General features: G+C 35.0%; 1 protein-coding gene and 1 long non-coding RNA gene across 6 annotated transcripts in view; one reads left to right on the top strand and one right to left on the bottom strand.

Moving 5' to 3' along the window:
* Positions 1-17,742, bottom strand: part of LOC107033294 (phospholipid-transporting ATPase ABCA3-like) — a 118,564-nt gene that overhangs the window by 45,002 nt on the left and 55,820 nt on the right. For all 4 annotated transcript variants that reach the window (XM_072942773.1, XM_072942776.1, XM_072942774.1 and 1 more), the window contains 4 exons: positions 13,942-14,097; positions 13,391-13,601; positions 10,975-11,125; positions 7,643-7,741 (listed from right to left, as the gene is read on the bottom strand). In XM_072942773.1, coding sequence (XP_072798874.1) covers positions 7,643-7,741; positions 10,975-11,125; positions 13,391-13,601; positions 13,942-14,097 — 617 coding nt within the window. The remainder of the gene's footprint in view (positions 1-7,642; positions 7,742-10,974; positions 11,126-13,390; positions 13,602-13,941; positions 14,098-17,742) is intronic.
* LOC107033293 (uncharacterized) overlaps positions 1-17,742 on the top strand; it is a 108,082-nt gene that overhangs the window by 48,095 nt on the left and 42,245 nt on the right. The window lies entirely within an intron of this gene.

Below are 17,742 nucleotides of genomic sequence, written 5' to 3'. Positions count from 1 at the left end.
GCTCAGTAGTATTCCATTGTATAAATATACCAAAACTTCTTTATCCAGTCATCTGTGGATGGACATTTAGGTTGTTCCCATGTGTTGGCTATTGTAAATAGTGCTGCTGTGAACGTTGGGGTGTATATATTTCTTTGAATTAGAGTTTCCTCTGGAAATATGCCCAGCAGTGGGGCTGCTGGATCATAGGGTAAGTCTATTTTCACTTTTTTAAGGAATCTCCATACTGTTTTCCATAGTGGCTGCACCAATTTACATTCCCACCCACAGTGTAAGAGGGTTCCCTTTTCTCCGCACTCTCTCCAGCATTTATCATTTGTGGATTTTTAAATGATGGCCTTCCATTCTGACTGGTGAGAAGGTGATACCTCATTGTAGTTTTGATTTGCATTTCTCTGATAATTAGTTATATGGAGGATTTTTTTTTATGTGCCTATTGGCCATTTGTATGTCTTCACTGGAGAATTGCTTGTTTAGGTCTTCTGTCCTTTTTTGGATTGGGTTGTTTGGTTTTTTGTTATTAAGTTGTATGAGCTATTTATATATTCTGTAAATTAAACCTTTGTCAGTTGCATCATTTGCAAACATTTTCTCCCATTCTGTAGGTTGTCTTTTTATTTTGCTTATGGTTTCCTTTGCTTTGCAAAAGCTTATAAGTTTAATTAAGGCCCATTTGGATTATTTTTGCTTTTATTTCTGTTGTTTTGGTAGACTACCCTGGTAGACTGTCTTACTCCTCATAATAGCTATATTAATTTCATTTAGTTGATTGCTTCTCATTGCTGTTAAGGAGCTTTTTAGTTTGATGCAGTCCTATTTGTCTAGTTTTGCTTTTGTTGCCTGTGCTTTTGGTATCATATCCAAGAATCGTTGCCAAAACCAATGTCAGTGAGTTTTCCCCATTGTTTTCTTCTAGGAATTTTACAGTTTCAGGTCTTGTATTTAAGTCTTTTATCTACTTTGAATTAATTTTTTTCTGTATAGTTTAAAATAAGGCTGTAATTTTTTCCTTTGCATGAAAATATCAACTTTTCCTAACACCATTTATTGAAGACACTATCCTTTGTTGTGTGTTCTTGGCACTCTTATTAAATACCAGTTTACTATAAATGTGTGGGTTTATTTCTCGAGCTGTCTACTTTGTTCCATTGGTCTATGTGTCTGTTTTTATGCCAGTACTTTACTGTTTTGATTACTGTACCTTTGTAATATGGTTTGAAATCAGGAAATGTGATGCCTCTGGTTTTGTTCTTCTTTTTCATGAGTACTTTGGCTATTCAGGACTTTTGTGGCTCCACAAAGAGTTTAGAATTGTTTTTTCCATTTTTGTGAACAATGCCACTTGGATTTGATAGGGATTGCATTGAATTTATAGATGGCTTTGGGTAATGTGGGCATTTTAACAATTTTAATTCTTCAAATCTGTGAACACAGGATATCATTCCATTAGTTTGTGTCTTTTTCAATCTCTTTCATCAAAGACTTAAAAGCAAGAGAAAAGTGAATTATCACGTGCAAGGGATCCTCAGTAAGATTCTGAGATTTCTCATCAGAAACTTTGAGGGCCAGAAGACATTCAAAATGCTAAAAGAAAAAGATGTCAACCCCAGAATCCTTTGTCTAGCAAAACTGTCATTTAAAGTGAGGGAAAAATTACTACATTCCAAGGTAAAAACTGAGGGAGTTCATGACCCCTAGAATTGCCTTGCAGGAAATGCTCAAGGGAGTCTTGAAAGGTGAATAAAAAGACAGTAGAGAGTAAATCAAAGTCTTATGGAGAAATAAAGATTTCAAGAAAGGTAAATTACGGACAGTTATAAAAGTTAGAATTATTGTAACAATGGCTTGTACATTTACTTTTTGTTTTCTACATGATTTAAGAGACTAATTCACTTAAAGGAAAAAAGAACAGTGTGAAAGCCAGTATTACTGTAACTTTGGTTTGTAACTCCAAATTTTGTTCTCTACATAATTTAGGACACTAATGAACTTAAAGGAATGATTAGTTTATGATTTTGGACGCATAGTATGTAAAGATGTAATTTTGTGATATCAACAACATAAAGAGGTGGGCCAGAGCTATAAAGGAACTGTTTTTGTATGTTATTTGAGTTAAACTGGTATAAATTCAAACTAGAGTGTTATAAATTTAGGAAGTGATGGACAATAACACATTATCTTCAACTAAATGCTGTCTACAAGAGACTCATTAGAGAACTAAGGACACAAAAAGGTTGAAAGTGAAAGGATACAAAAAGATATTCCATGCAAATAATGACCAAAAGAGAGCAAGGTTGGCTATACTAATATCAGGCAAAATAGATTTCAAATTGAAAAAGATTCCAAGAGGCAAAAGAAGGATATTATATATTAATAAATTTTCAGTATAGCGAAAGATGTATCAATTATAAACATTTAAACGTCTAATTACAAACCATTAAAACATACGAAGCAAAAATTGACAGAATATAAAGGAGAAATAGTTGGTTCTACAGTAATAGTTGGAGACTTCAATACCCTACTGACAGTGATTAATAGAACAACCAGACAGAAGATAAGTAAGGAAATAAAGAATGTTAACAACTCAATAAACCAATGAGAACTAAAAGACAGAACATTCTACCCAACAACAAAAGCTTACACATTCTTCTCAAGTGCACTATGACCTTTTCCAGGACAGACCATATGTTAGGCCACAAAGTAAGTCTCAATAGATTTAAAAGAATAGATAGAATGCAGTGTATCTTTTCTGACCACAGAAAGATGAAGTTAAAAATCAGTAGCAAAAGTAAAACTGGAAAAGTCACAAAATTGTGGAAATTAAACAATACACTTATATACAATTAATAGATCAAAGAGAAAGTCAACAGGGAAGTTAGAAAATACTTAGAGATAAATGAAAATTAAAACACAGAGAAAGCAATACTAAGGGGGAAATTTACAGCTACAAATATTTATATTAAAAAAGAAGAAAGATCTTAAATCTTCAATCCAACTTTACAACTTAAGAAACAAGAAAAGGCAGCACAAACTAAACTCAAAGCTAGCAGAAGGAACAAAATAATAAAGATTAGAATAGGTATAAACAATATCAAGAGTAGAAAAATGTAGAAAAATCAATGGAACTGAGAGTTGGTTCTTTAAAAAGATCAACAAAATTGACAAATCTTCAGCTAGACAGACTAAGAAAAAAGAAGAGAGATTCATATTACTATCATCAGAAGGAAAAGTTGGAACACCACCACCAATTTCACAGAAATAAAAGGACTAAATGTGAATACCATGAGCAACTGTATGTCAAAAGTTGGATACCTTAGATGAAATGGACACATTCTTAGAAACATAAAACCTGCCAAGACTAAATCACAAAGAAAAAATTTAAATAGACCTATAACCAGTAAGGAGATTGAATCAGCAATAAACAAATCTTCCAACAAAGAAAAGTCCTAAAGACCCCACAAAAAAAAAGTTTTAGAGCTAAAAAATGAATTCAGCTAAGTAGCAGGATACAAAGTGAACAAAAATCAGTTGCATTTCCATACATAAATAATGAACAATATGAAAAGGAAATGATAAAAATAGTTCTATTTACAATAGCATCAAAAAGAATTAACCAAGGAGGTGAAAGACTTGTACAATGAAAACTACAAAACATTGCTGTAAGAAATTAAAGAAGACATAGATACATGGAAATACCTCCCGTGTTCATGGGTTGGATGACTTAATATTGTTAAAATGGCAATACTACCCAAAGCAATCCTCAGATTCAATGCAATACGTGTCAAATTCTCATTGACAGTTTTTGCAGAAATAGAAAAACCCATCCTAAGCTTCTGTGGCATCTGAAGGAATGCTGAAGAGCCAAAACGCTCTTGAAAAAGAAGAACAAAACTGGGAGACTCATACTTCCTGATTTCAAAACTTACTACAAAGCTACAGTAATCAAAATGGTGTGGTATTAGCATAAAGCAATACAAATAGACCACGGGAATAGAGTAAATAGCTCAGAAATAAACCACCACATGTATGGTCAAGTGATATAAACATAAAACAAAAGCTTAATGAGTTTGGATTTGGCAATGATTTCTTGGATATGATACCAAAGGCACAGGTAACAAAAGACAAAAAATAGGCAAATTGTACTTCATGAAAACTAAAAACTTTTGTGCATCAAAAGAGAATATGAACAGAGTGAAAACACAACCCATAGAAAAAGAGAAAATATTTGCCAGTCATACGTCTGTTAAGGAATTAATGTCAAGAATATATAGATAAATCCTAAAACTCAATAACAAAAAACAATCTGATTCAAAAATGGGCAAAGGATTTGAAGAGACATTTCTCCAAAGACGATGTATGAATGGCCAATGAGCACATGGAAAGATGCTCAGTATCACTAATCATTAGTAAAATGTAAGTCAAAACTACACTTTTCACCCATTATATGGCTACTATCAAATAAACAGAAAATAACAAGTGTGGGTGAGAATGTGAAGACACTGGAATCCTTGAGCACTGCTGGTGGGAATGTTAAATGTTAGTGCCACTGCAGAAAACAGTATGGCATCCGTTATATATTAAAAACAGAATTACCATATGATCCAATAATTCCACTTCTAGATATATTTCAAAAAGAATTGGAAGCAAGGTCTCAAAGAGACATTAGTACACAACATTCATAGCGACATTATTCATAATACCTAAAATGTAGAAGCCACCCAAGTAACCACTGACCAATGAATGGATGAGCAAAATGTGGTATATAATACAATGGAATATTATTAAATTTTTAAAAGGAAGCAGATTCTGCAATAAGCTACATGGATGACCCTTGAGGACATTAAGCAAAGTGAACCAAACCAGTGACAGACAAATACTGTATGATCTCACGTATATGAGGCACTCACAGTAGTATAAGTCATAAAGAAAGAGAGTGTAACGGTGGTTGCCAGGGTAGGGGTAGGGAGGAATGAGGAGTTATTGTTTAATGGATATAGAGTTTCAGTTTTACAAGATGAAAAGAATGGGGATGAATATTGGTGATGGTTTGTTGCACAACAATGTAGAAGTATTTAATACCATTGAACTATATACTTAAAAATATTCAAGACGTTTAATTTATGTATATTTTACTATTAAAAAAAAAGATAGGAAAGGAGACCGTGGCAAACATTGACAATAACCCCGGGGAGAGACAACATAGGTGTTATGGTCTAAAGGTTTAACCTGTTATTCCCAGTGGCAGGTAGAGCATCTGTTGTGGAGATAATGGTTTAAATAACATTAATTCATTTATTCATTCAAGAACATTTCTGAATATTGACTAGGTGGCAGACATGGTTTGAGGCCCCAAGTGTAGTCAGTGGACAAAACAGACATGGTCTCTGCCCTTATGAAGCTTGTTCTAGCTGGGCTCATAAAATAACTCATTACCATTTTGCTCCCTATGCAGCTTGCCTAGAGACAGACAAGAGGACATATGGTTGAATGGCAAAGAGGCTGTAATTATTATAAGTCATTTTTATTATAGTTTATTCCTTATTATAAATTAATGAAGTAGCCCTTAATTTATGTATATCAGCCTTCTCTGAACTTAATTACCCTAAGGCAACACTGGGATACTGACTATATTAAATTCCTGAGTCTGAGAGAATGAAATCTGCAAGGGAGAAGGACCCTGTGGACCCCCAACCCCACCCCCTCTGCCTCTTGTTTATAGAAAAGCTGGAGCCTCCCAGGCCTCCCTGAGCCATAGAAGAGCAGGCTCTAGCAGTTATTAGGACAAGCCTGCAGGCACTGGGGGATGGCAATGACTCTGATCACCTAGCTCAATGATTAAGTGAGATTATTCCTTCATTCCCCTTTAAAACTTTCGTGGCTGAACAGAATCTTTGCAGATGGTTTTTTGGGGGATGCTGAGTCCGCTAGATTGCAGGCATTCTGATTAAAAGCAACTTTCCTTTTTGTTACCAAGGCTGATGCCCCCAGGATTATACCCATGCTCCTCCCTCAAATAAAAACCAGTTACTCTTATCTAAGTATCTGAGGGCAGCTGCTGAGAAGAAATAAGAATTGGTTAGAACCCAGTCCAAGATGGTGGAGGATCTGACTTCCAATGGACCTTAAACCTCATTATACGCTTACTGTAATATATTAGTATGCTAAGCGACACACCCACCAGCGCCATGACAGTTGACGACTGCCATGACAACAACCAGAAAAGCCCATACAAGGACCGAAAAACTCAAACAAGGACCGACTGGCTCCATCACAGCTGGAAGGAGGACATGATGGCAGAAGCCTCCCAAAAAGTCCACGTGGCCCGACCCACAGGGGAGCTGTCCCTACTGCCCTTCTTGGCTGAAGGTTCCCCTCTTGAGCACCTCTTCTCCACTCCAGTCCTTTTCTTCCCTTCCCCCTGCTCGAGTACTTTCCTTCCTTTTCCCCTTCTGAGCAATAAAGCAGCTGTTCACTTTGTCCCTCTGCCTTGGCTGTGCAAATTCTTTCACAGTCAGTGGCAAGAACTCACACTTTGGCGGGCTTCCTAAGTTAGGGGTCCCTCCATCTGCTAACAGACTCATCTCTGTCATTGCACTATCAGGAAAAAGGACATTTTGTACAACCTTTGAAAGGTAGCCATCTGACTTTGCTAAGTAACAGACTGAACTCCCTGGGCATTTTCCTTTTGAACTTCTTCACAGTGCAAGAAATAAACCATGTACAAATTAAATAAATTATGGAAATGTTGGGGAGCAAAATTTGCCACCCCAAAATGTCTCTTTGGCATGTGGGTTATTTCCAGCTGAAAACAATCAAAGCCCCAAAGACTCAGGAAATCTTTCCTCTTACCTCCAATTTAGCTGCCTAAAAGATTATTTAGATAAAGGGCCTGTTCCAGGAATAGAGCTATCATGAGAGGTACCTGCAACGAATATAGGGTAGGTGTAGTGGGAAAACTCAGGCAGGGACTAGAGATCAGAGCACACTTTGTGTCCGATAGTCTCTGTAAGGTCTAACAAACATTTCTTACTAAACATTTGCTTTTCTCCATGTGAATTGCTTTCCTCCCCTCCAAAGTCCCAAACCACTACCCCAGACATCTCTCTTATTTTTAGCTGAAGATGGTATTTAAGGTGAGGGTTTCAGTCATTTTGGCTAGTTACTCAGTTCTCCTGGGTCTCTCTCATGTATACATGTTATTAAACTTTTGTTTGATTTTCTCCTGCTAATCTGTCTCATATCAGTTTAATTCTTAAACACGCCAGAAGAATTTAGAAGGGTAGAGGAAAATTTCTTCCTCCCCAACAGAAACATGCTTAGGTCAAAACTTTAAAGTCATTTCTAGTATGGATGCCAAGTTCAACTAAAAGTTTCCTATGATGACATAGATATTCTTTTTTTCTTGACTAACTCTTACATCTTCTGCCACCAAAAGACACACGCAGCAAGGCCCAAGCTCAAAATCTTTACATTTTCTTAGCTGAATGTACAGAAATACATTAGCATAAATACTAACATATTTGAAAACATCTGTAACTGTGAATACTTTATTCCAATGCAAATTGGGTGGAGTTTGCTCTCTAACTGATGTGGGACTTCATGGGTGGAAGTTTTTTTTTTTAGGTCATTATTTATTACTCACTTTAGGAAGACTTCTTCCATGGTAGTGATTGAAGCACCAAAGCTGGCAATGCCCAGCTCTTTTTGTTTCTTTTCCAGATCGTTAAACAGAGCTTCAAACCTAGAAGGAGAGAAGGAAGAGGAAATAAATTACTAGCACTACTCTAAATACATTTTTTTCAATTTATTTTACTTTCTATTAAATGGAATTAAGAAAAAATATATGACCACTTACTTTTTCCTATTTAATACTTACTTTTATTCCCAGCTGAATTCTTAAATTTTTTTAATGTGGTAAAATCCATGAAACATTACATTTACTATTTCATAGTTTTAAGTGATAAATTCATTTGTTTAAAGTCAAGCAGCATTAAGCACATTCACAAGCTGTACAATCATCACCATCCATTTCCAGAACTATTTGACAATCCAAACTAAAACTCTTTATCTGTTGAAGAATAATTCTCTCTTCCTCCATTTCCTTAATTTCATTTTATTTTCTGTCTCTATTGATTTGCCTATTCTATGTGCCTTATGTGAGTTGGAGTCATACATTATTTGTCCTTTTGTGTTGACTTATTTCAGTTAGCATATTTTTTTCTGCCTTCATCCATATTGTAGCATGTATCAGAAATTCATTCCTTTTCAAGGCTGAGTAATACTCAATTGTTTGGCTACACAACATGTTGCTTTTCCATCCATTTGCCAGTGGGCATTTGGATTGTTTCCACCTTTTGGATTTTGTGAATAATGTTGCTTTAAACATAGTGTACAAATGATTGTTGGAGTTCCTGCTTTCAATTATTTTGGGTGTATACCTAGAAGTGGAATTGCTGGATCACATGGTAATACTAGGTTTAACTTTTTCACAAACTGTCATACTGTTTCCCACAGCAGATGTACCATTTTACATTCCCAACAGCCATGCACATTCTCAAGTTTCTCCATATCCTTACTGATATTTGTCATCTTTTGTGTTTTTGATTTGCATTTCCCTAATGAGTGAGTTATGTGCTTATTGGCAATTCGTACATCTTTTTTGGAGAAATGTATATTCAAGTCCTTTGCCCATTTAAAAATTACGTTTTTAGATTTTTTTGCTAGATGAGTTTTCAGTATTGTTTTGTTCTGTAATAATTTCTGGTTAGCCATGGGGAAAATGTTTAGGAGGTCATTATTCTGTAATGCTTACTGTGAAACAAATGGAAATAAGGAAGAGATACTCACCTTACCAAATTTCTCCTTACTATAACCTGATCTTTGATACAAATCTTTTGTTCTTCTAAAAAATTATCAATTTGTTTTCCATAAGTGTTAAGAACTACAGCTAGTTGATAAAACTTAATTTATTCACATGTGGTTCCTACATCAAATGGAAAAGAGTTCTCAAATTGTAAGAGGTATAAAACACTAGACAACAGAAAATGGAGTTAGTGAAGTAGAAGCTGAGAACTGAGAGAGAGGATGTCATCAAATAGCTAGGTGAGTTGTACGGAAGTGTTGCTAATTGTGCTATAATTACTACCAAGGAAGAATTAACAGTTTTAGGTTCAAAAGACCTTCTCCAGAAACCCATTCACTTCTTAAACACTCTCATTCTCATAAGGATCTATCAAGGATATGTATGATTACCCTCAGACACGGTGGACTAAAAACTTCATCTTCTAATTTCTTTCATATTTTAGCTGAATTTCACTTCCATCTAACTTTAGCCAGCTTTGATAATTGGTTCTACTCTTACCCTCCAGTTCAGTCTGACCCCACACCCTGTGACAACTCTTCATACAAGTAGTTGTCATCTTATTTTTCCCTACTATAGAGACCTATTATATGAGCTACATGGACTATGGACATTTTATTCTGGTTGTTTTTTTTTCTCTCTCTTTCAATACTTGGTTTAAAATTATCCTATTAAAGAAAACTTCATTCTGAGCAAACACATTCTTCCCCAACTTCATAATTTACTTCTGTGCCATGTTTGATCCACTGTCCCTGGCCCAGAAGTCCACATCTAATGTGTTGATATTAATCTGTGTGACTAGTTATTCATTTCTCAGAGATTCTTCCATGAACTCTCTTCCATGTCCGAAATATTTAGTAGGAAGACACAATGAAAATACTACCCATTTCTAAATTCTTACATTTCCTGTTTTGGACTTAATATTAATGACATATTAATTATTCATGGTTTCTTCTGATAATATCATTTGCATACATATTATATGGGAAGGGCTGGTGTTGTGCTAAGTTTAAGCAGCTTCTCTAACATGTTTCTTTCAGAGACACTCTGCACTTCCAGATGTTAAAAATACAATGCAATGTTAGAAGTACCCAACAAAACCTCTGCTGAATCAATGTCCCATTGTAGTTTCTTTCATTTCCCTTACTCTTCCTCATGACTGGGGCTGAGGTTCACCCCAACTGTCTCAATACTGATCCATGCTCCTGCTTTTCAAGAAGGTTCAGATTTACTCTCTGAATAAGTGTAGCTCCATCACATAATTCCTCTTCCTTTTATTCCTCTTCTAGGATACAAAATATGATTACTTTCATATCTCTTCATTTATTGGAGTCTTGGCAGCCTGGCTCCTGTGTGTTACTTCCTCCATTCTACCAGAAGGTCTATAAGAGATAGACATGTAAAGCAATATCCTACAAATTGTTCTTCTCTTCTTGTGTACGGCAGCCACCGTGCACCTACGGGACATCTAGGTAGTAGTAACTTCAGACAAGAAGATAAAAATGGCGCACTCCCCGAAGGTTAATGATGAGTAAGTACCCTTACCTTCCATTTCTCTTAGCTTAAAATGAGAATCCCAGGCAGAATTATCATCCCTGTATCTCCTCTGTATTATTAATTTGGCTAACTACTGAGATCAAACTCCCTGTTTTCTCTGTGTCTTCGTCACCCTTGCTCCAAGAGTTGCCATTTAAACTACTTTTTTCTTTCATCATCTTAATATTCTTCTCGACCTTACTCACTACATAAAATTTGTATACCATAAACATTTTACCATTAGTTATACACTATTTAACACCAGGAAGCTAGCTATAGGCACTAGTTTGCAAACTTCCCCCCCCCCACACACACACAGAGACACACACAGAGACACACACAACCCCAGAGGAAAAATATCAAATAAGCCTTGAATAAACTCAAATTTATGAGGCAATCCTCTGTACAGTGAGAAGAATCTTCAGCTGTGAACTTCTCAACTTCAGTTGACAAATGATACCTGTAACTGGAGATCTTGCTTGTTAGCAAAACACCACTCACTAAGCTTACTAAACTTGGAAAATTCAGAACGGTTTCTGGCACCCAAAACATTTATGTAGAAATCTCTGAATCTATACCTGTGTGTATGCTCTTTGGGTAGGATAAATGATAATTCTGCTCCAAAACAGTTTTCCAAAACGGCACCCGGAATATGAGACTGAATCATTGCAGAGACCTCATCAACATCACAATGTGGTTCCCTCTCCATGACTATGTGATATCCAGCACCTGAGAGAAACCATTTAGAAGACCAGATGAAGTAGTTTTGTACTTTGTCATTTCCCTGTACGACCAAATTTGGCTCGCCATGATTCAGGTATCCAGGTCCACAGGGAAGAAGACATGGTATGTCGTAGATATTTTGTTATAACTCTGAGGAGTCTCACACCTGAAACTTCCAAATGTTGTTCCAAGAACTAAGACATTGAATAAATAGCAACTTCCTCTATAATTTCAATAATTTTCTTGATGAAAGACAATAATTTAGTGTATATAACCAGATACAGTATATGTATGAAAAAAGGCCCCTGTTACCTAGTTAGTTATTTTTGAAACTCTAATCTTGATAAATATTCATTTATTATCATTGGCTGTCCACTGTGTATTAAGTATTCATCTAGGCCCTGCAGATAGAGCAGTGAACAAAGCACGTAAAAATTCCTGCCTCCTTAAGAGCTACTTTCTAGTCAAAGGAGACAGATACTAATAAAGAGGAGTAAATTAGAATAAAGGATGTGTTAAATAAAGCAAAGAAGGGAGACATGAAATGTTGAAAGAATGTTGTTAAATTTTAGACAGACATCTATGGAAGGCCCAAGAATATGATTTTTGATAAGGATCTCAAAGAAATCAGAGAACTTTATACTTAATTAGTACTTTGCCTATATAGAGAAATTACTTTATGGAATTGGAGGAAAACATCATTGCTTTTCAATATGTGCATTTCAGATTGTCATTGTACTTGCATTTATATTCCTTAAAACATTTATAAAAAGAGTAACAGGTTTTAAGTATAGATCTCTTAGCTGATAATCTGGTTTATTTTACCTGGCTTATGGTGGGGAAGACACTATTACTCCATTTTGAAAATGAGGCAACTGACATCCAGAGAATGAAATGACTTATCCATTATTTACCAGCCATGGGGACCCAAGCTACTTTTGGTTTACTTACAAAATTATATGTAAATTACTTTCTACTTCTCAAGAATCATGACAATAAGCTTCTCAACTGTCTGTCCTTTTAGGACAGAGAGGCAAAGTAGTTAGTGAGAAGTGTATACTGATACTAACGTGGAATTTTGTATGCTCTCATAGAAGTGAACACAAATCCCAGGCTTTCAAGTAAAATGCAAGAAGTTCAGTTTAAGCATAATGAAAGTTTAGTACCTATAAAAAGGGACTTGAACATCCCAAAATATTATGACTTTAATGTATCTAGTTACATATATGTTGTATTATTTTACCAAAAAATAGTAAAGTTAGTGAATATTAGAAATTATTGTATTTATTTATCAGAAGCATAGCTGTTTAAATCATGTGTCCCTTATATCAGGCTAACATCCAATTCAAATGGCATAAATAATTTTGGATATAGAATCCCTTACAAGTCAACTGTAAAACTCAAACCAATAAGATGATTATAAACTTTGAACTAACTGGGTATATAAATATGACTTAGATAAATTTTTGATATACCTGAGCCATAGTTCTGTATTCTGTAAAATGGGAATATTAAATGAATATTAAATGAATATTAAACATGCTATATAAAGTGGATACCATAGTAACCAGTATGGAGGAAATAATTAAGATCAGTTGAATAAATGCAAATATTGAATAAATGAATGAGGAAGCAATTCATCCTTATCTCCATTTATGTTTATACCCTCTAAATTGGGACTCCTATTACTGTAATTTTAGCCCTCAATAGTTCACTGTTTGATGTATCAGTTTTATCTCTTAAAAAAGCTTTATCAGAGTCAAAGACTCTTTTATTTCACTTATATGATTTTTTCATTCTGCACTACATCTTCATTGTCAATTGCCACATTTTAGAGCTATCTCATCACAATGGGGGATTGATATTAGTTTGGCAAATGAGATATGTGGATCAGAAATAATTGATTTATCTACTTTCTCTCTTCATAAACCAGTCACTCACCTAAAATGAACCTATTAGAGGGCACAACTACATTCCAGGGACAAAGAAAACTGTTAGTAGGTGCAAAATGGAAGATACAAGCATAGGTTTTGTAGACTTTGATAAAAGCATTTCCTGAGTGTAAAGTTATGTATTGGAGAAAGAGTGAGTATATGTAAAGAATATCCAGATTCTAAAGGGCCTTAAAAAGCAATTAGAACAGTTGTGACCTAATTAATAGGACAGAGGGAGTCACCAAAGTTTTTGATATATACACAAAATATAATTAAAATCTTGTTAGAAGACTATTAAGGCACCAATATCCTAAGAATGATCAAAGGGAGGAGAGACCATATGTTTGTTTCAGGAAGATTGAAGAGCCACAGCACCGCAGGGTCCCATCGACCATGATGGCAATTCGGTCACCCAGGACGTCAGCTTCATCCATGTAGTGGGTGGTCAGTAAGATGGTACGATCGCGTTTAAATTGCTGAAGGAGATCCCAGGTGGCCCTCCTTGAGACTGGGTCCATGCCAGATGATGGTTCATCAAGTATCACTACCTAAAAACCAGAAGAACAATTCTATAACCATTGATAATTGATGATATGCTACTTGTGGGATAATTTACCACTTGAGGGGAACACATTTAAACAAATATAAAGAGTCTGGACTAAAAATAGTGGTAAAAACTCTAGGAAAAAAAATCCTAAACTGTAATTTAAATTAAACACTTGAGCCAATAATGCCATTTCATTCTGATTATTACTGGCAATGTTCCTTTAAGATTCATATGAACTCTCAGGTTTTTGTCAGCTAAGTTTTCCAGACCAGCTGGCAGAAATCCATTTTTAGTGCCCCTCTCTCTGCCCACCCACCCTCTCTCTCATTCTTTCTTAATACCTTGGAGCCCCCTAAAAGTGCTATAATGATGGAGAGTTTGCGCTTCATTCCTCCAGTTAGTGACTTTGAAAATGTATCACGCTTTTCTAGCAGGTTAAAAGTAGACAGCATATGGTCCATTTCCAGAAGAGACACCTCCTGACGTATATTTTTTACCTAGAAAGAGGAGCCAGAATTTACATGGTGCATCCAGTTTATTCTCAGACTGTTCTTAGGTCATAAGTTTTCTTACACATCTGTATAGATAAATGAAGTTTCTTTTAACTGTATCCTGAAAGAATTTTATACCAGCTTTTTTTATGACATCAGCTACATAGTGTCTTCTTCCCATTGCCTCCCTTTTAGGAGAGTTCCTAAAAAAAGAATTTTCAGAATTTATAAAGACACCTGAAGATCATGAATAGAGGCAGACAAGAAACCTATCTCTAGCTTCCAGGTATGATGAAGTAAACACACACACCCCTTTATCTCCCACTGAATTCGATTATTAAACCTGGAGAACTATAAAAAGTAAACATCAGCAGTTGGATCAGGAAGACCATCATAATCTGAAGTGCCACTGAACAGTGTTGAGTTTACCATCTTTCCCTTATGTATCTTGTCCTCCAGCCTGAGTTTAAACCAATCCAAAGCCTGGAAGTGAGCACTGTAGTGCAGACAGAATGAGGTTAGGATAAATCGTCTAGAAGAGTGGAAAAGGGAAAACTCTAAAGCTCTGAGGAAATGTGGGAGGGGCAGTCCCATTTTTCCGCTTCTGTTTTCTTGTGCTCCACCCCATGGGAAGTCTTGGGACAGGAATGGTGGCAAGACTGGAAAAGAGTGGGAATCCTGCAAAAGCCAAAACTCCGAGGGGGAGGAAATCTTCTTCTCAGTTCAGTGGAACCATGGCTCAGAAAAGACATAACCCAACTGGTTTTTACTGGTCTCTCTCTGTCTTCCTGCCACTAGGATGTGGCACAATCATGAAGGCGAGTGTCTTCTGGCTAGGGAGCAGAAATGGTAAATATAAAAACTATTTTTCTCTTATGGTTCTTTGAACATGCTAGAGGATTTCAAGCAAAAAATATAACATTGTCTGATAATGTTTTCAATATATGTCGGTGTAATATATGACAACTACAGCTTAAAGGGAGGAGGATAAAATACCTAAAATGCGGTCAAGTTTCTACATTCAACATAGTTGGAGAATATTGATTCTAAATAATTGTGAAAAGCCTAGTCTATATTTTGTAGTTCCTAGAACAACCACCAAAAATGCATACAAGAGATACAGAAAAAAAATCACAATAGATAAATTAAAATGGAGTACTAAAAATGTTTAAAACCCAAATTAAGACTGGAAAGGGGAAACAGAGGGAAAATGCAGTGGAAACAAACAGGAAACAAATAATAAAATGGTATACTGAAATCCAGCATATCAGTACTTAAAAATAAATGGCCTCAACACAACAATTGAAAGAGATTGTCAGATTATATTTAAAAAATGACTTAGCTATATACAATGTCGACAAGAAACTCACTTAAAATTTAATTATATAGGTAGGTTTAAAGTGAGTGAGTGAAGAAGATATACCATGGAAACATGAATCAAAAGAAAGCTGGAATGGTTATATTAATATCAGACAGAGTTGATTTCAGAGCAAAGAAAAGTACCAGAGATAAAAGAAGGACATTACATTTTGATCCTAATGTAACAGGATCCTAAACAATCCTAAGTGTGCATAACCTAACAATAGAACTTAAAACAGAGAAAACAAAAATGACAACTGAAATGAATAGAAAAATATATGACTATAGTAGGAAATTTCTATACTCCTCAAATACAGAACCACTAGACAGAAATCAACAAATATAACAGAAAAACCAAACAACCTCAAGTTACTGAATCAGCTGATGTTTACAGAAAATTACAGAAAATTCCAATCAAAGAGCAGAAAACATTCTCAGGTGTGTATAGAACAGTCATCAAGATAGACCATATTGTAAGTCATAAAAGCATAGCAATTTAAAAACATTTAATAAACACCAAATATGATCTCTGACCAATATAGAATTAAATTAAAATAACAGAAAGAAAACGGGACAACTTTTCATCACTTGACATTAAAGAAAATAACTTGTAAATGATCTATGAGTCACAGAAGTCTCAAGAAATATAGAAAATATTTTGAACTGAATAAAAATGAAAATATAGTGATAAAACATCAAAAAATAAATCTCCAGATGCAGATGGTTTTACTTTACTTAACATTTAAGAAGAAATAAAATTAATAATCAATAAAATAAAATAAATTTCAATTTCTTCCAGAAAATATGAAAGAAAGGAACACTTCCCACCTCATTTTATGAAGCCAGTACTATCCTGATACCAAAACCAGACAAAGGCAAAGCAAAAAGGATACAGGCTAATTATAGCCTTCACAAACTTAGTTCTGAACAAAATATTATCAAATCAAACTGAGTGATGAATTAAAAAATCCCATGACCAAGTGAGGATTATTCTCCATCTGTAAGGCTGTTTCAATATTCGAAAATCAATCAGTGTAATCTACCACATTAACAGTCTAAAGAAGAAGAAAAACCACACAGTCATTAATAGACACAGGAAGAGCCGTTGATCATATACTACATTCACTCATAATAAAAACTCCCAGCAAACTAAGAATAGAAACAACTTCCTTAAAGGTGATAAAGGGTATATACAAAAAACCCCCCAAAAAACCCTTAATGCTGAAAGACAGTGCTTTCCTCCTGAGATCAAAATAAGTCAAGAATGCCCATTCTCAATAATCATACTCAACAGCATACTGTTCCTAACCATTGAAAAAGGTAAGAAAAAGAAATAAAAGGCATACAGACTGGCACACAAAAAAGAAACTCTCCCTGTTCTCCGATGACATGATTGTCTATGTATAAAACCAAGGAAACTACAAAAAACACTCCTAAACCTAGTAAGTGAGCTTAGCAAGGTCAGAGGATAATAGGTCAACACACAAATATCAGTCATTTTTCTGTGTACAATAAATCAACAACTGGAAGTGAAAAAAAGTAAAGCTCCATATAATAAAATGAAACATGCACATACACACATATCTAGGAAAATAGGTATTGAATCTGTGTACTCAAAACTAGAAATGGTGATAAAAGAAACTGAAGACCTAATTCAGTGGAGAGAGATATTGTGGTCAAGTATTTGAAATCTCAACGTAGTAGCAATGTTAGTTTTCAACAACATGATATATAGATTTAATGTAATACCAATCAAAACTACAGCAGAACTTTCACAGATATATAAAAGATAACACAAAATAATTTCAGGAAGGGCCAAGCGGCTGTAATAGCTAAAATGCTTTAGGAAAAGAAACATAGTTGGATGAACAGCACTATCTATATTGAGACCTACTGTAAAGCGATACTACTTAGGACAGTGTGGTATTTGTAAAGTGATATACACACAGATTAATGGAACAGAAAAGAGAGAAAATAGTGTTCAGAAATAAGCCATAGAAATACGACCATTTAATCTCTGACAAGTGTGCAAAAAACAACTCAAAGATGAGAGAATAGTACTTTCAAAAAAGGTGTTAGAACAATTAGTTATACATATATGCGAAAAATGAACTAAACTGTAGATCGTTATAAAAAGACTAACTTGAAATGGATCACAGTGTAACATGTAGAACTACAAAAATTTGGAAGAAAATACAAAATAAAATCTTCATGTCCTGGAGTTAGGCACAGAGTTCTAGAAAAGATAGTAAAGGGCTAGAACATTAAGAATTGGATTTCAATATTTAAAAA

Source organism: Vicugna pacos, chromosome 18 (genome assembly GCF_048564905.1).
Source record: "Vicugna pacos chromosome 18, VicPac4, whole genome shotgun sequence".
NCBI lineage: Eukaryota > Metazoa > Chordata > Mammalia > Artiodactyla > Camelidae > Vicugna > Vicugna pacos.
This window is presented reverse-complemented; position numbering and strand designations above follow the sequence as displayed.